The 23256-nt window shown below is 42.2% G+C and overlaps 1 protein-coding gene across 1 annotated transcript; it reads right to left on the bottom strand.

The window, feature by feature from the left end:
• Positions 1-130: 130 nt before the first annotated feature.
• Positions 131-22927, bottom strand: LOC308156612 (glutathione S-transferase theta-3-like). The gene is made up of 5 exons (XM_080529991.1): positions 22754-22927; positions 2950-3037; positions 2191-2341; positions 1026-1202; positions 131-518 (listed from the first exon to the last, which is right to left on the bottom strand). The coding sequence occupies exons 1-5, from the start codon at positions 22863-22865 to the stop codon at positions 321-323; spliced, it is 726 nt and encodes a 241-aa protein (XP_080386117.1). The 5' UTR covers positions 22866-22927; the 3' UTR covers positions 131-320.
• Between the last annotated feature and the right edge of the window lie 329 nt (positions 22928-23256).

Raw genomic sequence — 23256 nt, 5'->3', positions numbered from 1 at the left:
TAATAAGTTATTGGATATTTCATATGCATCCTCATATAATCATCATACATACAGTGCAGTAGGCCTAGTACTATCACACTGATGATACATTTTTTAAGGTTTTAAAGAAAAGAATACAGTACCATGAATACATTTTTTAAATTAAAATAATATAATATATTTATTTTATTTATTTGCCCATGATTTGGTGGCCCACTTGCAGTACCCTCACGGCCCACCAGAGGGCCGCGGCCCATAGGTCGGGAATCGCTGACATAGAGGAAGCTTGGTTTTAGTTTTTCTTCTGATTATCAGAGTAGTCGTTTCTTTTATTAGACTATTCAAAGAAACAACTTCATGATCTTGGGCTTGAAGACCTGCATCTTACTGGCGTCCATGTTCTTCACCATTTCCTGGGCCGCAACAATCCCTTGGTGGGCTTCGTTAAACAGATCCTTTCCAACCTCCTCCTGGACCCTGTCTCTCCATGCTCGCAGCCTGGGCCTCCCCTGAAACACGTCCAGGCCAGCACCAACAGGCTGTAGAGGAGGTACCAGGAAGCAGACACGATAGGCCACGGGTGATATACAAAAAGTGTCTCAGAGTGGGAAATATTCTTATAAGACAAGTGAAAATGTCCTCCTGCTTTTTTTTAAAGAGGAACTCCTGGGGGGGGGGGGGGGGGGTTATTCCGTCAACGTCGCTAAAAGAAAATCCAGGCTAATTGTATTTATATAAGTCTAGCCAGGATTTGGATTTTCCTTTAGCGACATGGATGGAACCCTAACCCTGTGGTGCTTGCAGCTTAACAACGGAAATGGATGGATGTTGTTATCAACAGCTGAAAGGCAAACAACTTACCAAACATCTAGTTCTGAATTTTAAAAGTAGGCTACATTATCTTTTTTATTTTCGATATGGCTATTTTTCATAGGGCATATATATATATATACATTATATATATAAATATATATATATATATATATATATATATATAATACTGTTATTGTCCTTAGGGCATATATAATACTGTTATTGGCTCTCACCTGCATGATCTCAACTATGGCTACCAGGTCAGCCAATGAGATCTGATCTCCAGCGATGAAGGGCTTCTCTGCAATAAACTTCTCTTCAATGATTTTGAGAGAGCCATCCAGGTCCTCCAGGGCTGCGTCCATCTTGTCCTTAGGGACCTCCACCCCCATGATCTTTGGAATCAAGAGCTTTTACAGAATGGTGAAAGTCAGCAGAGTGATTCGATCTTGTCTGCTGAAGCACAAGCAAATGGGCTTCATCATACAGCAAAACAACCACCCCAAACATACCGCCATAGCAACTAGGGAGTTTTTCTGGGCCAAAAAGTGCTAAATTCTAGAGTGGCCAAGTCCATCTCCATATTTAAATCCAATTGAAAATAGAGCATTTAATTTGCTGAAGGAATTTAAGGCAAGGAGCCCTGAAACATGGAGGGGGGGGGGGGGTGTTTAAAAAGCTTAGTCTCTACTTTGACCTCATAGTAATTGTTTGATTTCAAATCCTAACTGTTGGACTATAGAGGTAAAAGAAGACAAAATACTTCCTCTTTCCAATACTTATGGAGGGCACTTTATGTGACATATGAAATGTACCAGATGTGAACTAGCTAACGGAACTAGCTTCACTTTCCCTGTTAGTAATTGTTCGTACTGTATATGGATGGAACTGGGTTGCAGTCAGAGGCATACTGTATCCTGTATCCAGTTTACAATACAATCGACTTCTGATTACTTTGGATAAGTGTACACAGTTTATAAGTGCCATACAGCTTTTAAGTCCCAATTGAAATGCATTTTGATGCAAATCATTTATAGAATATTTCGATTTACTCTGTATATCTGAACGCCTCAGGTTAGTGCACGCTGTCATGGTCGTCTCATTTGACCAAGGTTTGTATATAATGGGTGGGTAGTGGTGGTCTAGTGGATAGTGAGTTGGACTTGTGATCGGAAGGTTGTGAGTTCAAATCCCGCCTGAAGCCACACCACTACTGGTGTGCCCTTGGGTAAGGCACTTAGCCCTCAGTTACTCCAGGGGGAATGTCCTTGTAATTCGTAATTGTAAGTCGCTTTGGATAAAAGCGTCTGCTAAATGGCTAAATTAATTTAAAAATTAATTAATTAATGCTGTGTGAATATTATAATATAACACTCTGGATTGTGTTTTAGCACTTACCCTGAGCCAGAACAGCTTGGAGCCATGTGCACGTATGGCCGTGTGCTGCCAGGACAAGTATTCGTTAACCAGAGCACGCTTCTGCAGGTCTGCTGGGTACCAGTGGTCTGGGGTCTGGAACTTCTCTGCCAGGTACATCATGATGGCAATGCTGCAGAGGTCATGCAGAGTTCATTTTGCACATCTTTACAGTCGGTCAGTTTTAAATGCATTATCTTTCCCACCTCAATGTGCTAAAAGCCAGGGGTCGGAAATAAATAAATTGAAGCATTTAGCGATATAGATATAGTGTTGTATTACTATATTACTGCTGTTTTATAAGTGATTAATCAATAAAATAATAATAATAATATTTTATTTAAAAGTGCCTTTCTCAAACTCAAGGACACTGTACAGAAATAAGAGAAGAGAAGCAGGACAATAAACAACAAAAAGGCAGCTATGGTGTTAGTCAGGACCATGCCATGCTGTAGGAAGGCCAGTCTGAACAGATGGGTCTTTCTTGAGTCTGACGATTTTGACTTTGGAAATTAAATGTATACATTTCTGTAGGCTATATGGTGAGAATAAAATGTATCCCCACTGATTATATATCAGAAAGAGTTATATCAAAAGATAGACGTTGGTAAATTGCACGATACTGCTATAAAACACTAATAATCATAAAATGAAAATGCAAATATGCACAGCAAGACGTCTTGCAAGGTGTTATATTGTCTCATCAGATAATATTCTTCTCAGAGAGTCGATGATTCCCACCTTTCAGCCAGGCAGAAGTCTCCATCTCTGATTGCGGGCGCTTTCCTGAGCATATTGATCTTTCCAAACTCTTCTCCATACTGCTCACCTGAAATATAGTGTATCCAACACAGCAATAGCCTATGTGATAACAGTGCATGAACTTAGTCTACAGTACTTTGAAGTCAAGACGGTGGAGAGCGTGGGACACTCTCATTGTGAAAACCAATCATGGGTTATTCCATGTCAAAACCAACCATGGGTTACTCCATGTCAAAACCAACCATGGGTTATTCCATGTCAAAACCAATCATGGGTTATTCCATGTCAAAACCAGTCATGGGTTATTCCATGTCAAATCAACAAACTAAAGAGGATTTTGACACACAAACCCTGCCTTTAGAGGATTTAATCAGCCACCCTGGAATATCCGTTCTAATGGCTGACAAGCAATATGGCGCAGTATATATTTTTGGTTTAGAGGAGGTTTTGGAGGTTGCCCTGTCCAAAGGTATTAGTCATTGAAGTTGTAATTCTAATGTCCCATTATACAGTTATAGGCAGGGGTGCACATAACTGGTGCGCCAGTGCGCATGCGTCGCCAAAATGCATGCTGCGCGGCAGATCAGCGGCATGAACGCGCTCTTGCGCACCAAAAGCTGGAAGCGCTGGGAGAGGAATTTACTTCCTCAAAATACAACTGCTGACTGCTGACTGCTGCATCACTGCAAGCCCCACTAAGTAACTATTTGCCGTCCCCTCAGCAATCCATCACAACAGTCGACCGACGACGACCACGGCGACTCCCCTCACGAAAACATTCGGAAAGTATCGTAACTCGTACTTTCATTCCGCGTATCGCGTATCGCACGGTTATCACGCCTCACGTGAAAATTCAGTCCCGAACGACTCGTCGCTAAAAGGAAAAACAACACCAAGGGACTTCACGTTTCTTTTCTCTGAAGCTTTCAAACGTTCAGACGTTTGTTTTACAGCTTCATTATCGCACCTAGACCCCTGACCCAGGGAATATGGTTGGGAATTCTATTAGAAGAAAAAAAAAAAAAACTTTGTTGCACAATCAAAATAATTAGCTATTTAAAGTGATAGCCTACAACAAGGGTCGGCAATAGGCGGCCCGTGGGCCATTGCTGGCCCGTCACCAATAATATTTGGCCCAGCAGATTATTTTGAGAATCCACTTTTTATTTTTTATTTTTTTAAATTTTTTATAATAATATCGGACCGACAGTCCCACATATAGCGCCTATAATGTCCGAATAGAGAATCGAACTCCACCTGAATAATGCTTATTGTACTTTTGTCCATGTTGAGAGTGAATGACACAGGGACAGACAATCAGGCAGCAAGGTGCACCGAAGCGCACTGACGCTGAACCCCTCAGAGTGAATCATAAGCAGGTGGACAACGCGTCACGGTGCTGAAATAGCCGACATACCGTGTGTGGTTTGAACAAAATAACACGAGCTCAGTAAGCCATTCAAACGTAATGTTTACGTATATGTGACTGCAACACACATATGAACAGTAACAACGCAAATTCTGTTTAATTTTCTGAAAAACATTGAAAACAAAATCGGCGCAAACAAAAAGCATCTCCCATCGGTCAGTATTTGCTTGATATCTGGTGATATTGACGTCACTTTAATCCACAGGCAGTTCTCAAGGTTTTTATGCATCCATCGATTCCTCTCGTGCGTCTTTATCGCATTCATTGAGGAAAAGGACGACTCGCGTATAGAAAGGGAACATTGTGAGCACGGAAAATGTCTCTCACAACGGCTTTGCATTGATGAAACCAGGTAGGATGAACGTATAGTTCGCTGTCCATTCCTCTTTAAATGCCCTGTTTCCACCGTCAACTTTCCTCTTTAGACCTTTGGAGAGTGACATTATGTTTCTCTTGCTAGCAGGTTAAATGTTTGGCTAACTTCACCCGGCACGCAAACAACCAATCCAATAATAATAATGTGACCTTGTCTGGGAGGAGGGGGGAATAATTATCAGAATGAAACTATGTTACATAATTATTAGAATAAGTTAGGCTACGCTCCATCGTCAGTCCACACATTTATTATTCAAAAATATGGAAAAGTGTGAAACTACGTTTCAACGTTGTTGAGAATCACAACACAAACTCGCTAATCAAGCCAAAATACTGCAACATAATGGATTGGACAGCTACCTAGTTAACTAGAACACTACTTTACATTGTTAGCAGGTTCACAAAACAAGCTGTGTTAGTTGACTAGCGATGTGTACAGTCGAAAGAAAAGTCAAAGCATTAGAACGTGTCACATTTTTAAACAATCAATTACTTAAATTAGCCTTTGATTATGTTCGGGCCCGCCATCTAGTGGCTCAAAAAAAAATTGGCCCGTGGCCAAACCTAATTGCCGACCCCTGGCCTACAACATCCTCTACCATGGTTGAAATTGAGGACAGTATTAACAGCAGTCAAGAGAGCAGTGATGATGATGATGATGATGATGATGATGATGATGATTAAGCTTGTAGCATAAATAAATGCTTAGGCTGTAACTTTTTGTTGAAAAGTTGATTTCAGTGTTTACAGAACAGAGCAGTGCTTAAAGAGATGTCAGTTGATTTCATTGTGTTTAAAGAACAGACATTCAGTTAGTGCTTAAAGAGATGTCAGTTGATTTCATTGTGTTTAAAGAACAGACATTCAGTTAGTGCTTAAAGAGATGTCAGTTGATTTCATTGTGTTTAAAGGAGTCTGACAGACTTTCATGCTTAAAGAGCAGTCATTTGATTTTGCATTTGTTTCTTTTGTTTTGCACACAATCATTTGTTCGTTCATCTTTATTTATGAACAAATGTCGTTTTGCTAATATAAGTTATCCATGTATCCCTTTTTCATCCATCCTGTGGGACGGGTCGTGACTCGCGAGCTCGGGGAGCACCAAGCAGCATCCCTAGGTGCTCCTCTGAGCACTGGCCCCAAAAAGTTATGTGCACCCCTGGTTATAGGCCTATAGCACAAGAGTATGGCCACTAGATGGCACTGTCCATGAAATACCGTATTTTCCGGACTATAAGTCGCACCCGAGTATAAGTCGCAGCAGGCCAAAAATGGGTCATGAAGAGGAAAAAACCACATATAAGTATCACTGGACTATAAGTCGCATGGTTCAAGGGAACGGGCTTGGCGGAATCAGCGGGGAAAGAAGACCCTGTTGAGCTTGACTCTAGTCTGGCACTGTGAAGAGACATGAGAGGATTTGTAAGCCCAGGAAGGACATAATTCACGTTAAAACTTCTTCTGAAAGGTTAGAAATACTTAAATTATCGAGTGTAAAGCCAGGGCTAGCTAGCGCGTTGCTAACGAAGGTTAGCAAAATGGCGTCGCGGGAGCAAGCAAACAGGATGGAACAGCCTCTGAAAGGTAATAAATGACTTTAATATCGTGTATAATGTTCATAATAGCGTGTATAACGTTCATAATATAGTGCTTAATGTCCACATTGTCGAGTGTAACGACTATTTATCGTGTATAAGGCCATGACAAAGATAGCTTGGTGAAAAACGGAAGTAGTTAGGATGAAGGGCGGCCTACAAACAATGCAACATTGAACAGCCTCTGAAAGGTAATAAATGACTTTAATATCGTGTATAACGTTCATAATATCGTGTATAAGGTCCATAATATCATGTTTAATGTCCACATTGTCGTGTTTAATGTCCACATTGTCGAGTATAATGGCTATTCTATCGCGTATGTGGCGCTAGCGGAAGTAGCAAAATAGCCTCGCGGGGGTAATTTAGCAACATAGAACAGTCTCTGGAAGGAATAAATGACTTTAATATCGTTTATAACGTCCATAACATTGTGTATAAGGTCCATAACATCATGTTTAATGTCCACATTGTCGTGTTTAATGTCCACATTGTCAAGTATAATGGCTATTCTATCGTGTATGAGGCGCTAGCGGAAGTTACTCCTTGGTTCATGTCAGTCAGAGATTACCGTATGTCAGTTCATGTCAGTCAGAGATTATGAATTATTGATATATAAGTCGCACCTGACTATAAGTCGCAGGACCAGCCAAAGTATGAAAAAAACCGCGACTTATAGTCCGGAAAATACGGTATTTTTTTTGTTCTCAGTGCTAATTCACAACTGTATCTGGGTCAATGACGTGATGTGTAAATTTAGTGTCCGAATGTAATATTTTCTAAAATTAACAATTAATATATTTATATATACATTATGTTAACTAACACTATTTGCTCTCCTTTATTAAATACACAGAGTTTATGGTGATTTGTTACAAATTCAGGCACTTTCAGCTCTTTAAAGGGTTGAAAAGTCATTCGGTACAACCGTCTGAACACAAATTCAACCAGCTAATGTGCCATTAAAATATCTAAAATTATATTACAACTGTTATATAAACATTCTGGCATGATTTTACAAGGGTTTATAACAATATACTGCAAAATGGTTATGGATTTTTATGTAGAGAAATGTTTGCTTTCCTCAAATCACTTTTGTCACGAAACATTTATTTCACTGATGTCATTCGGAGCAACCAATTTCAAGGCACCATTTTGGACCAAATCAACTGATAATCATCATGTGACAGGATATGACATCATTAAGACCCCTGCAGGAGACCCTCTGAGTGAGAAGAAAAGTAGCCAGCTCTCTCTTAAATGTTTGATAAATGCACTTTTCCGCTCCCTGTTATGAATGTCCTCAAATATCACATCATTCGGTACAACCGCTAAAACACACTGAAAATGTTGACATATTTTAGAAAGATATATTTAATATGAATTCTTATATTGCTCAATAAGTTCAAGCTCAAGGTCAAGTTCTCACATAGGTAGCTAAACATGTGCCTGTTTTAACTGTTGTTACTTGAAGAAAATCATTTGTAACAACCAGAAATAATTATTTTTCAACAGAAGTTGTTCTGTAACGGAACAATCATTTTGAGATGAATATACATTACATACAGTTTAATCGAGGTTACATGCTCATGTTTCCGTTCCATATTTTGTAGATCTGGTGATTGCCACAACCAAGAGGGGTTATTTTTCCATGTCACCATAAAAAACACCCACAACCACCGCCTTACTTGTGCCGAGGCCTTACAGCAGCGGGATGTAGCAAAAGAAACGGTGGAGAAACTGGAGAAGCTCGTTTAGAGTGGCCACTCACCCTCCTCAGCCCTGAACACACTGAAATACGACCTTCAGGAGGAGAAGGGTGATGTTTACCTATATGCCTCAGCAGATCGGTCCATCTGCCCAGATATCTACTTTTGTTATCGGTTAGTTTCACGTTAGCATATTCAAAAATAGTCACAATAATCAAGTAAGCATTAATGCATGTAACATCTCCCAGGGGACAAAAGATGGAAACATATTTGTTGTTTATTGCCATTACAGATTATACTATTCAATTTTTGAGAGGGAGTATGGAGCAGCATCTGGGAACGCTATGATAGTAAACCTCCAGCAACATCTGGAGGCCAACAACATGGAGCAGGGTGAGACCTGTGTGAGGATGGAGGAGACCACAGATGAGCAAACCATCATCGCTGTGTGCACTCCATTAATGAAGAGGGTCCACAGGCTTGGGAAACACAGTGGAGAACTGATGTTCATGGATTCTTCAGGTTTGAAGGACATAAAGCTGATTGGTCATTTAAAGACTTGCATGGCTAAATAAAGTTTGTTTTTGTTTGTGTCAGGAAACTGTGACCGCATGAATAGCAGGATCTTTCTCCTGCTGACCCATTCGACTGCAGGTGGGCTGCCACTTGGAGTCATCATCACAACCTCTGAGTCACAAAGGACCATCACAGCAGGACTCAAGTTGCTGATGACCATCCTTCCAGAGGATGCTTTTTATGCAAGAGGAGAACTAGGCCCACAGGTCGTCATGACTGACGACTGCAAAGCCCTGCGACAGGCACTACAAAATACCTTCCCTCAGACCACTCCCCTCCTCTGCGTGTTTCACATGCTACAGGCCATGTGGAGGTGGCTCTGGGACACTCACCATGGGGTATGTCATCGAAATTCATATAATTTTATTCTAAAAGCTGTGTTCTGGTCCCCTAGCCAGGTAACACACAGAGTCAGCCAGAGTCAGTCAGGCAAATCACACTTCCACGGTATATCAAAGGAAGTTAGGTTACGCCACTCCACCAGGCTTTAGTATAGATCGAGCCGTAGCCTAGGTGGGCTCTAGTGCAGGGGTCTTCAACCTTTTTCAACCCAAGGACCCCTTGGACGAGAGACAAACAGAACAGGGACCCCCACATGTAATATATATTTTTAAATGTCTCACATTTTAAAGCCTATAATAACTTTTATATTTACTTCATTCACCTTTTCTTTCACCGTATTAACCTACACAGCTTGTCTATTCTGGGGGAGATGGAGGTTGTCAGGCAGAGCATCATGTCATCCTCAGACTGCTGTCTGGAACGGTATTTGCTCTTCAGGTAGGTGAGGGAGGAGAATCCACTTTCACAAAGATAAGTTGTTGCAAAAGGCAAGAGGCTCATCGAGAACTGGGTGAGAGGCTGTGACTCGTACACATTATTGTGTGTACTATCTGTGGTTAGGTTGATCAGCTGATCTTCCTCAGCGGCTGTCAGGTTTAGGCGTCGGATGCATTGTCTTTGCATGGAAACCGTATCCATGTCTTGTGCTTTCTCCAAGACTCAGTCTCAGAAAAGTACTTCTCAAATTGACTTTCGAGTGCCTCCAAGTGATCAACAATTGCGCATTTCACGTCAGGCGAGGGCACCGCGGAATCCGCGGAAATGCATTGAAATGCGCAGCCAGCTCCGCGCGGTAGCAGAATCTCGTGGATAGTGTAGTATATTTCTGTAGTATGTATGATCTATGTATGAATATGTGGTATGTTTTAGACACACACACATGCCAGGGCATGCAGGGACACAGATGACCAGCAGGGACCTTTGGGGGTTGAGCAGGGACACACATGCACGCTGGCCCCTCCCCTCTGGAGGGGAAAGGGGAGAGAGGAACACAGAGAGCCCTCTTCCCACCCTGATGTCCATGGAGAACGCATGTAACGTATGAATCTGCCTGTAACTGATTAAATTGTCTTAAACTAACTGTTCTTTGATTCATCATCAATAAGAATACACGACAGTAAATGGCGAGCAAGCGACGGAGTTTAATATAACTTAATTTACAGTATTGTGCGGACTCTTCAATTCGACGAAAAAGGTAGATTTTCTGCAGAAATCTCTCTCTAGTCGATTGGTGTGTTTAAAATAAACTGTAAATCTCAGATAAGTTATAGTCAAAAGAATCTGTGTAACGGTAATCTTGTTGGAATAGAAGCAAACTTTTCATAATCATAATCTGATGGGTGGTGAGAGCCGGACTTGGAAGCCCGTTTTTTGTAAAATATAGTGTTTAATGGTAAGGTTTGTTTGTACGGTATTGGAATATCGTGTGTGTGTCTGTGTAAGATTCGGTGAGGTTGTGTTTATGTGTTGGAGTGTGGGTGGATTATGAAGTCTATTTTGTAAGATATGTGAAAGAGCATTATTGTAGCAGTGAAGAACATATGAGCAGAGCTGTGGACGCCATTACTCTTTGTCTGTGTGAGAGGACGCCGTTGTGTGGGCGGCCATTTGCAGTGTGTCGGAGAGTCCATTCTTAGACGCCATTTTTCTTTGTCCTTGGGGAAGGACACGCACAGAGGCCATCTTTGTGAGGGAAGCGTGAACGTAGAATATTTGAATGAGATAAATAGTGGTTTAACTGGATTGAAAGATATTGCTGTGTCGTGAAAAGTAGTTGTGTTAAAGAGATTGTTTTAAGCAGGCCCCAATACGGCCGTGGGCTTTCAAGAACAATAAAGCCCTTCCCTCTTTCTGCTTTGCAAAAAGCGCAGACACACAGTGGAACATTCCTTTAGAAGGGAACCTGAGTTTGATAGATCTCGGTACTCATCTCTTTAAGATAACGATAAAACCATACACATAGACTAGTATTGATAGAGAAAAGATAGAGATATGGTGAATTGATCTCGGGGTATTTTAAATAGTTTAGAGTTACGGTTAAAACATTCATAGCCTTGGCTAAGAGTTGGCGCATGCGCAATCGATGCGCGTTAGCCGGAGCACAGCTCCATCTGCTGGTCGAAATACGACAATACATTTTAAAACACTAAATCCTCAGGGAGATACAGCTGAGGTCGATGAAACAGTCCAATACATTAATAAATAGATGGTTAAATGATTGTTCTATATTAAATTACTTTAATTAATTTAATTAATTACTTATCAGTTGAATTAATTATTCAGATCATTCATTTTCTGTTTCCCAAAACAATTGATTGATTCCATAAGTTTTAAATCAATGTATATGATGATATAGTGAATAATTCTAACTAATCATTCATTCCTTTCACTTAACAAGTCGATTTCTGTACAGGTTGTGATTAATATTTGTAATTTACATCTTTTATTTTAGTTAGGTCATTTCCACAGTGTTTGATTAAGGAATAGCAGAATAGTACATATTTGATAGTTGAGCAGTAAAAGGGTTTTTGTGGATCGGTGAATACTTAGGTGTGATCAGCCTTTGTGATTTAATAATTGTGTTGACCAGAACTGTAATTAGTATTGAATGAGTAATTAAGTGACACATTCATAAACAATTAGGAAACACATTTAAGTATAAAGTACTTACACAGCTATTAGATTTAAGTTAATACTGCACTGACATACACAAGAGGCAAGTCTGTTATTCTGAAGTTGCAGGGTTTTTGTGGGGATGGTTAATACAGTTATATTGGACTAGCATTTGTTTAGCAAACAAGACAAAATAAGGTGGGTTGTAAGAAGCGTACACCTTATCTAATATAGAATATTGTCAGCATATTGAGCCAAGTAGAATGGGGTCGAATTCCACGAAGCTGTTAAAAGATATTAGTGAACATCGTGGAATGTTGGCTACGTTATCCCCTATGGCTATAGTGGAAAAAATGAATCCTCTTGTTAGGGAAATTAGCAAAATGTCAACGAAATGGAATAGCCGTTGGGCATACATTGAACAGCCGTGGCCGAAAGAGGGCAGCATTAATTTACAATTAATTGCAACATTGGAAATACTTATCAATGGGCACAAAGCACATCAAAGAGGAAAGATTAGATCAGAGAAACGCAAGTTAGAGTTAGCTATTTTAGATCTATTTAAGGTAGAGGGACAGAAAATAGCTCAGTGTCCTGCCTCCAGTCCCCCTCCATATGCTAAGGCACTGGAGGATCATTCCCAGAAGAAGAAGAAGGAGCCAAGGGGAAAAGGGGACGACAGGAGTGACGAGGAAGATGACAGCGAAGATGGCAGTGCAGACTCAAGTGATGACGACAATGCAGATGGAGGCTACAACGCGCAGGGCAGGAAGATGATAGCCACAGCCGAAAGGAAAGGTGGGAGAAGACGCCCGGAGAAAGAGGGAGATTGTCACCGAATGTCATCAAATACATTAAAGAACTGTCCAGTGCTGATTCGGGGTAACAAGATGGAATATCATCCGTGGCATCATACAGATTTGTCTGAAGTGATCGAGAAACTCCCAGTTCTTCAAGAGGGAGGACATTCGTGGACGCGACAGGTCGACGTGATACTGACAGGAACGCAGGTCGCGATGGGAGACCTGAAAAGACTCTTAGCTTTTATTGCAGGATTGGATACAATGCAGGAAATATTGATGAAGGCAGGACTTCATAGATATATCAATACATCAGTTTATGATCCAGAGCTCTTCGCAGCAAACAGAGGCAGGCTGTGGAAAGCAATCAGAGAGACCTACCCTACTCACATTCACCCAGACAATATCATTGTGAAGCCACTGGGGGGGGATGAGAATCCTAGGGGTTATGTTGCCCGTATGCACGCTCAATGGAGAAGTGTGACAGGGAAAGACGCTGAAGATAACCCCTTAGAAAAATCCATAATCAGGGAAAAAATACAAGAAGGGCTTCCTACCCCAGTTAAGGATAAGCTAGCAGAAGTGGTGGGGCTACGACACATGAACAAAGCTGTTTATATAGACCACGTATCTCATCAAGTTGAGTTATATCGAAAGAACATTCAGATACAGAAGGCACGAGACGAAGAATCCCTCAGAATATTGACTCATTTGCAATTGACTGAAAGCAAGAGGAACATAGAGGGAGTGCAGGCTTTAGCCCCACAGCAACAGCCACCTGGAGTGCAGACTGCTACTTACCAGTCCTACTCACAGGGGCCACAAGGGGGGTATCCTGCTACTTACCAGTCCTACCCACAGGGGCCACAAGGGGGGTATCCATACCCACAAGGGCCACCAGGGGTGCAAGCGGTTCCATGCCAGATGTACACACAGCCTGGCCAAGGACCACCACCAGGGGGATGGACAGCAGCAGGGAAGGAGATGCTAGAACCATGCCAATGTGACCAGAATGGACATCTAGCCTGTGCCTGCTGCAACAGGCCCCAGGGGGGCGCAGGGGGGAGCCAAGGAGGAGGATATTGGCCCCCTACTACACCTGCTCCAGGAGTGATGAACCCTTACGGAGGCCCAGCAGCTGGCCTATAGGGGTGCCCGGAAGATCCGAGTGGGAGGTGCCAGCTGGTGGTGACACAGAAGCCTGAAGGCGCCACGCACCTCCCTATGTCTAGAGAATATGTGAAGACAATCGGATTTGAGGGAATTAAACAGCTGATTCCTACAACTGAGCTTGTAGACTTAGAGTACAAGGGACAGAGAGCAACTCTGTCAACACTTGTGTCAGAACACACGCCAACAGGGCTGCTAGGGAGAGATGCTCTATGCCAATTGAACTGTACAGTAAAATGCACACCTGACAGCGGTGCTCAGGTTCCATCGACAGCCAAAGTGATTAAGCATAGAACAGACCTACAAGCTTTGCCTTTAAAGGGAGCTGATATAGAATATTGGGTTGATGGGTCTTGTTACGGGGTAGGAGAAACTTTGTGCGCTGGGTATTCCTTAGTTAAAGCACAAAATTCAAAGTTTATTGTAGAACAGGCTGAGGCAGTTCCTCAGCCTTGCTCGGCTCAGTTGGCTGAATTGATTGCCCTCACAGAAGCATGCAACTTGGGAACCGGACAGAGAGTGACAGTGTACACCGACTCTGCCTATGCACATAATGTTTGTCATTTTAATGGAGCTGTATGGAGGGGGCGGGGTTTTAAGAGAACTGATGGTACGCCTATACAGCATCACGCACAGATCATGAAGCTGTTACAAGCCATGATGAAGCCAAAGGAATTAGCTATAGTGAAGTGTGCCACACACAGGTCTGACTCATCACATGTCACACAAGGTAACAGGGCTGCAGAGGATGCAGCCAAAGCCATTACAGGAGCAGACAAGGCAGGTAAAGGTCTTCTGGTCACACATGAAAAGCAATTACAGGGCATGGTCACACTTGAGGATTTATTGATGTTACAGAGTAGAGTGACTACGTTAGACAAGAGCGTTTGGCTAGCAAGGGGGGCAAGTCAGGATGACACAGGTCTATGGAGGAATCATGAGGGGTTGGTTGTAGCACCCTCAGATTTATTAGGCATGTTAATACAGGAAGCTCATGGATTAGCACATGTGGCTAGGGGGGAGGTGAGACGCAAGATCACCAAGAAATATGGGTTTTGGAGTCCATATTTGATGGAACAGATTGACCATGCTTTAGGTCAATGTGGGGTCTGTTGGAGAAACAACATCAGAGTGGGTACACCAGTGGTGTCTGGGCATATCCCTACCCCAATAGGGCCACGGGTGGTGGACAGGGGGGTGGATGTACAGAGTAGGCAGGATGTTGTGCCAACAGGTGCCGAGGTCCCCAGAGAACCTGAGAAGGAGGAGCTACGAGGAGATGCTGTGGTGTTGCCAGAGCCAGTGGCAATGCCAGTGTTACAGCCAGTGACATTACCGGCAGTGCCTGAAACCGAGGGGACAGCGGAAAGCTGTCCAGATGCCAATGAACCAGAAACCAACGAAGCAGAGAGTGTTGACAGTCTGGAGGTCCAGCCTGGGGGTGTCCAAAGCCTGGACACCTGTGCTACTGGGGATGCTGGCGAGTGCCTGCACCATGCTTCAGATGATGCTGAGGGCGACTCCCCAGACCTTGATCAGCGTGGGAGGGGACCAGGCGGCTGCCTTAACCTCAATGACACTGACGGACGACGACCAGTTAGGAAAAGATTAAAGACTATGAATAGGGTAGTGAAGCAGCAGATCAAAGGGAACGACGGGAATGGACAGCAGATGATAGCATGGCTGGAAACGGTCTTAGGGGCATGGGAAACTTATTTTGCCAAGATAGGAGCACCTATTATAGCAGACATGATTTTTGACTTTCTTAGGAGACAGGGCCTCATTGACTGTTTTTGGAAAATCAGTCACTCAGTCCACGTTAATGAACTTTTCAGAAGACTAGTCCTCACCTGAGGTGAAGATCTATGCATTAATGCATTCCCTTTGGCCTATGCTTACTGTTGGAGAATTATGTGTTATGATAACTGAATGTCATTATTTGTGTATTGTTTGTTTGTTTCTATATCGTGTGATTGAGGTCAGTTGAGAAGTGATGTGGGGGTTATACAAAGCTAGGAGAGAGGTTCTGTTCCTAGCGCAACGAAAATGGAAAGCTCCTGACTGGGAAAGGATATCAATCTGAGACAGCGGTGAAGGCTGTTCTCCAACTGGGTACAAGTGCTAGTAACCTCTGACCCCGACGCTTCAAGGACAAAGAAAACATCGGTCGTTGGAAGTTTCTGTATTGATTTGTGCATGATAAACTGTGTTTGGTTTAATTGTGATTGTTATTTTCAAAATTCTTTTTATTATTGGTTGTTTTCTATTTTTTGTTTATGATATCTTTGGTTCCTAATACTGGTCCTGGGTTGGTCTGTGTTATTGTGCTTCTTGTGTTGTGTGTTGGTGTAGTTTTTCTGTCTGTTGTTGTTTATTTTTTAATTTTTAATTTTATTTTAAAAAAAAAAAAAAAAGAAATTTTTTTTTTTTTTTTTTTTTGGGATATTTTGTGGGGTTTTGTGTTTTTGTTTTTGTTTTATGGTGGTTTAGTTTCGGAACACCCTCTGGGTGGTCCGAGGGGGGATGTGTAGTACATTTCTGTAGTATGTATGATCTATGTATGAATATGTGGTATGTTTTAGACACACACACATGCCAGGGCATGCAGGGACACAGATGACCAGCAGGGACCTTTGGGGGTTGAGCAGGGACACACATGCACGCTGGCCCCTCCCCTCTGGAGGGGAAAGGGGAGAGAGGAACACAGAGAGCCCTCTTCCCACCCTGATGTCCATGGAGAACGCATGTAACGTATGAATCTGCCTGTAACTGATTAAATTGTCTTAAACTAACTGTTCTTTGATTCATCATCAATAAGAATACACGACAATAGCTGTGCGTAATTCAAAGACGCGCGCCAATACTGATCCACGGGAAAGCCATCTGACCTCGGAATGGTAAAGGAGCGCGTTATAGCGGCGCATAGAGAAGCAAAGAGGCGGGTTTGTTATTATCAAACTAACTAAATTAGTAACGTTATGCTAGTTATTAATTAACGTTAATTTCGCAATGAAGACCGAACTGCAGCGTTTTAGCCAACACCTAGCTTGCTAGACAGGTTTTTTTTTTTTTTTTTTCAGCTGACGTTATGTGAGACTAGAATCATGGGCATCATTTATTTTGTAAATAGTTTTTGTCAAAAGTAGCTTATTATTGCCTATTAATGCTTGTACTTTACTCAATATCATTTGTTATATTTTTTTATTCTCACTGATTATTTTGGTGAAAAATTGGCGGACCCCCTGCAGTACTTCTGCGGACCCCCTAGGGGTCGCGGACCCCCGGTTGAAGACCACTGCTCTAGTGTAACATATGAAGAAGCTTGATACAGTAATATTTTCTTACTGGCCCCATGGGTAAAGTTTTTTTGCTTCCCCCTGAAAAATGGTGCTGAAAGGGTGGGGCCTATACACCCCCTCCTTTCCTTTGTGAAGCACATTGGGTTGCCTCTGGGTATGAAATGCGCTATATAAATAACATTTCATTCATTCAATCATTTCCATCACAGGTGCCGAAGGGGGACCGGCAGCGTCTCCTAGAGATCTTTAAACGTCTGGTGTACGCCGTGTCACCACAGGACCTAGAGGCCTCCTACCACCAGGCTCTCCAGGACCCGACGGTACTGAAACACCAGCGCTACAGGGACCATCTGGCCTCAGTGTTCACACGACGCATGGACTGGGCTGTCTGTCTCCGCTCAGGCCTTCCGACACGGGGCAACAACACGAATAACTTTGTGGAGAGTGCCATGAGGGTTCTGAAGGACAGGATCTTCTACAGGTAGGGATGCAATGCCATTCACACATACACACTCTCTCTCTCACACACACACACACACACACACAGACACTTTCTCACACACACACAAAGACTCACTCACTCACTCACTCACTCACTCACTCACACACTCACACACTCACACACTCACACACACACACGCACACACACGCACCATGAATTACAATGCTTATCTTTTCCTTTATAGTATCGTGATTCTCAGAGGTATAATTCTGATTCTGAAACGATTCAGTTCTCTATTCCCTTCCCTACAGGCTGAAGGCTTACAACATCACTCAACTGGTAGACTTCATCTTCACCAGGCAGGAGGCATACTATGTCAGGAGACTACTGGATGCCACAAATAAGAGTACTGCGAAGCGGGAGTCCAAGTACAAAGACGTTGTGTGTCCTACAGAATCGTCAAGGTGTGTATTCTTTGTGCATATGTAAGGGCGTACACCCAAAACGGTCACTACCACAGTGCGTTTTGAACCCAGAGGCATTAGCTGAGGGGTTTTGTAACTCACTGAAGGGATCTTTCAATACTGACCAGCTGGGCTTCTTACACAGGCTTACTGGGCTTCTTACACGGCTGCGTCTTTGCGAAACCTAGGCAGCTGGGCTTCTTACACGGCTACTTACCAACAAAATGTATACATAAAGACAAAATGTTGATCACAAAGTATTTTACGTTTATTTTGTAACGCCTGAGCTTATTTTTTCGTAATATTATCTTCAACGTTAATCTCTTTTCATATTTTAGGAAGATGAATCCAACTATGCGGTTCCCAGTGAATCTGGAGAAGCTGTGTACCTGGTGAATGTCTCTGTGGGCATGTGCACCTGTCCAGTTGGCAACAATGGGGCTCTCTGCAAGCACCAGCATGCGGTAATGCAGGCCTTCAACGTGCAAGGCAGCCACTCCTTTCCAGTGATGTCATCCACTGCAAGGAAGTGCTTTTATGAGATTGCCACAGGTATAGTACTTGGCTTGCTTGTCCATTCGCCTGATATATTATACACACAGTCTCTCAAAAATGAACAGTATTGCTTACTTCATGACTCTGTGTACCTCTTGTCTGTCAAAAAGGAAAGCTCAACGTACCAGACAACTGGTTTAAGGGTTTGGAGTTTGAGAGGGAGGAAGACTTTGAGGAAACTCAACTCAATGCAAGTGAGTATTTTTCAGCAGGACATTATCACATTCAAGGCCACCTCAGGCCAGCTGATTAAACTGAACAGTGGGCCCACTTACAGTATGATATACTTACGTCATACATATGTGTACCAATTGGAAAAATGCATAAAACACCATGCTTGCATTTAGGGCTGCAACAACGAATCGATGAAATCGCTAAAAATCGATAATGAAATTCGTTGGCGACAAATTCCATTATCGATTCGTCGGGTCTTGTTCCATAACAAACCTACTTCCTGTTGACGCACGCCACGCTGTCTTGCGGAGCCGCGGCGGCGGCTACATTTAAATCATGGCGGAGGCGGAGAAAACGACTCGACCGAAATCGTCACATTAAAAGCTACCCTCAGCAGGGTAAGTTATACGAGTTTAACGTTGGCTGTACCCATGCCATACGTTGCGTTTTGAAGTGAGGATCATTTGTTTCACTGGCACAGCTGTAGGCCTAAGTTAGTTCTTCTCGTTTATCTAATAGATTCTCCCTCTTAATGAATGAATAATTTTTTGCTTGCTATTCGGATTCTATGCCTTCAGCACCGGAGCATGCTCATAGTCACTTGTATTAGTAAGGAGATGCACTTGTGAGTTCTGGCGAAGCGTCAGCTAAATTACTGTAATGTAATGCGATAGCCAGTGAGTGTTTGCTCGCATTCATGAATTCAATATTGCATGACAAGTGTATTTAGCTAGCTGGCTAACGTCAGTGGTAGAGCAGAGGTGATAAGCTAAAGGCTAGCTAGTGGTAGCCTACCAAGCTACCCGTGAGTTAGAGTGAGGCACTGACTGTCGCCTAGCCTATTGTATGGAGTGAGAGGACACATTGCATTGTTTTGGAGCATATCTGTTATATAAAAACATTAGTGTCTTGTCTGTAGCCTATATTGCACTTTGGGTTACTGACCTTTACATTAAGCAAAGTTATTACCTAAAACAATGCATGTATTGAGCTAGAGTTCAACTACTTTATTGAAACAATCTACCGCCATAGTCCATGGCCTGTTGTTAAACCTATTTGATGTAGCAAAGCCTTTTTTATTTATATTATTTATTATTTTTTATTAATACTTATTCATTTTGCACATGTATATGTATAGGCCTGGCTGATTTAGAAAACATAAAATAAAATTTGCAAAAGAAATCAGTTTTTTTCAATGTTATCCGATTAATCGACTAACCGAAAAATAATCGGCAGATTAATCGGTTAGAAAAATAATCGTTAGTTGCAGCCCTACTTGCATTAACATACTGATATTAACACTGTGTATTCTTGCAAAATAGGCACCCGAGAGCAAACTGGCCCCGTACCTGGAGAAGGCCCCGCACCTGGAGAAGGCCCCGCACCTGGAGAAGCGTCAGCCAATCAAAGACAGCATCTCGGAGATCGCCTCAAAATGATGTTTGACGGACTGATGGACAAACTGAGACGGGATGACACGTTCCAAGCCCCCATCCAATCGCTCGTCTCTTCTGATGAAAAGATCACTACAGACAGTGGGCTGATCTCAGTGCTGTCCACTTTCGGTAAGACAAGGGGTGCTGCAGCCAAGCGTATCAACATGCAACCAAGAAAAGGCTTGCAAACAAGCACGCAGATTGGAGTCCAGCCTACAGCTGTGGCTCGACTTGGGGGCAGACGGGCACTGATCACCGGGCGGCCTCCTAAAAGAGTCCGGAGGGAGCATGACTATGGGAAAGTGAAAGAGGGGAGCGGTGCACTGCCCAGAAGATCTGCACCACACTCCCTCTCTCAGTGTGTGTCTGATGGTGTGTCCCTGGGTGGCCAACACAGCAGAAAATGAACACACTCCCCTGAAGTTGCGTCAACACACACTGTAGCTGTCCTAGTAATTGAATTACTTTTCCTCAGATTGCCAGAACCTGCTAACGCAGCTGAACGTGGAGATGTTTGCCAGTAGCTGAAGATCGGCTTGAATATAATCTAAGAGAGTTCAAGTTTAAACAACTCCTAAAGTTCTGAAATGTATTTTTGGGACATTACTGCTCCTTTGATACTGTATTTCCCCTGTGTGGTTGCTTATGCAGTAATATGGTTTGTGGGTATACAATGTTTTAACAATGTGACAAATTGAATGTTAACAAGCTGGTTAATATCAGAATAAAACGTGCAGACTGCAGAATGAGTGTTTCTGGTTTATTTTATGAAGCTGGTTCACATGACCAAGGTCAGGCTAGTACTGTATTTACACTGTGTTGCCCAGCCAATAAACATGTTTCCTTATGACTTCTAACTTCTCTGAAAGATAAATAGGCTACTGAAATTCATATTAGAATAAAACGTGCATAATGAGTGTACCTGATGAGTGCACACTTTTATTTATAACACAGGGCTCTCAAGTCTCACGCATTGGGCGTGAGACACACGCATTTCAACCCGTTCACACGCCGCATTTCAACCTGTGTGTCTCACGCCCAATGCGTGAGACTTGAGAGCCCTGGTAACATTAGTCTAAGTAACTATAACTTGAAGCTAGCTAGCGTTTACGTTAGCCCAATATTGCTAGCGCATTCAGTTAGCATTATAAGGTTTACGTTAGCCCAATATTGCTAGCTCAGCATTATAACGTTTACGTTAGCCCAATATTGCTAGCTTATAGCAAGGAGTCTGGCTAATTAGATGGTAGACTCACCAGCCAATGAGGGGGCTCTTCACGAGTGCTTCGCCAACCAATCAGGTAGCGGTATTGCCCTACCTTCCCCTACCATCCTAGGTTCCGCAAATTTGCCTCCTGCGAGGGTCTTAATGATGTCATATCCTGTCACATGATGATTATCAGTTGATTTGGTCCAAAATGGTGCCTTGAAATTGGTTGCTCCGAATGACATCAGTGAAATAAATGTTTCGTGACAAAAGGGATTTGAGGAAAGCAAACATTTCTACATAAAAATCCTTAACCATTTTGTAGGATATTGTTATAAACCCTTGTAAAATCATGCCAGAATGTTTATATAATAGTTGTAATATCATTTTAGATATTTTAATGGCACATTAGCTGGTTGCATTTGTGTTCGGACGGTTGTACCGAATGACTTTTCAACCCTTTAAAGAGCTGAGAGTGCCTGAATTTGTAACAAATCACCATAAACTCTTTGTGTATTCAATAAAGGACAGCAAATAGTGTTAGTTAACAATGTATATATATATATTAATAGAAAAGATTACATTCGGACACAAAATGTACACGTCACGTCATTGACCCTTATCCGCTTGTTAAGTCGTGACGTGTTTCCGGGTCCAACGTTGGCTGAGGCGCTGTCTTCGAAATGCCGAAATAATAATAATAATTAATTATATTTATATAGCGCTTTTCCGAGGCTCAAATACCCTGACAATATGGAGAAAACGGGAAAGTGCTGCGTCCCTTGTTGTATGAATAGATCAGAGTCTAAAAAACGATTAAACTGTCATTCTACCGCTGTAGTTCACAGGTACTCTGGTGGAGGGAATTTCTGGTTTGGACTCGGAAATGGCTAAACGTCACTTTTGACGTCAGACTTAACAAGCGGATACTTTATACACCTAATAGCTTGGCCAGCGCCATCTAGTGGACATACTCTGGTACATTCGACACAACATTTCCTTGACTAACCTTTGGACAGGTCAACCTTCAGATTACCAGATTAACCAGGAACACTCTGTCAGCCATAGAGAACTGATATTCCATGGGCTGATCATATCTTGTAACGGAGGGGTTTGGAGAGTTCATGGGTGACTTGTGACCATGTTTTGGATTCCTGATCTTAATCATTATCAAGTACGAATTTGGTCCAGATAGGATTTTTTCTATTGAATGTTTATGTTACATGAATCCCACTAAGTGAAAATGGCCAATTTGGATAAAATCTATTATTTTACTTCTCAAGCATGAAAGGCATGATATGTTTTACACGATGCAGGAATACTTCCCATCTGTTTCTACATAGCCTACAGAATCAATTTCCCATTTGTTGATTGTACCCTTATAGGAATATGTAATACGAACAAATATGACATTTAAAGAACCTTCTACGAGATAAGATAATGTTTCATAGGATATTCAACATGAAAATGATATCACTAGCCTCGCATTTCATAACTGAAAATATGTTTTCTAAATATCAGCATAATACGTAGCATTATTGTAGCGACGAAAAAATAAGCTATAGGCCTACTGCAGTGTAATTGAGCTGAACTATACCTGCCAACAGCGAAACCTTTTTGAAGTCAAAATCAATGTTGTTCCTCTTTGCAAAAATGTAGACTGAGCGGCAGGGCTGTGAGAAAAGGTCCAGATACATTTCGAAAGCCATTTTCTTTTGTAAACAGAGAAGAGATTGTTCACCACCACTTGTTTCGAGTTCGAGTGCAAGTTCCACTTCCATCGGTTGTGGGCGTCACATTTAGCAACTTCTCTTCTGTTATTTTTTTTTAAAGACAAAAGTTGACTAATCATGATGACCATGACAGATGTATTGCAGGATATAGGTTTAATGCTACTGATCACTTCATCAGTTCCAGCTGTTTGTCACAAGTTTCTCCATTAAACTATCTGGAAGTTATCCCGTTATTCCATCTTCTTGGATCTTCTGGCACAAATTCAGGTGCGCAGGTTGATGCGCGTGACAAGCAGGAAGACATTGCATGTGGTCTAGGCTCACACTTTTTTCAAAGCGAACACAAGAGTTTTAGAAAAAGACAAAA

This window comes from Nansenia antarctica, assembly GCF_963989245.1.
Source record: "Nansenia antarctica genome assembly, chromosome: 4".
NCBI lineage: Eukaryota > Metazoa > Chordata > Actinopteri > Argentiniformes > Microstomatidae > Nansenia > Nansenia antarctica.
This window is presented reverse-complemented; position numbering and strand designations above follow the sequence as displayed.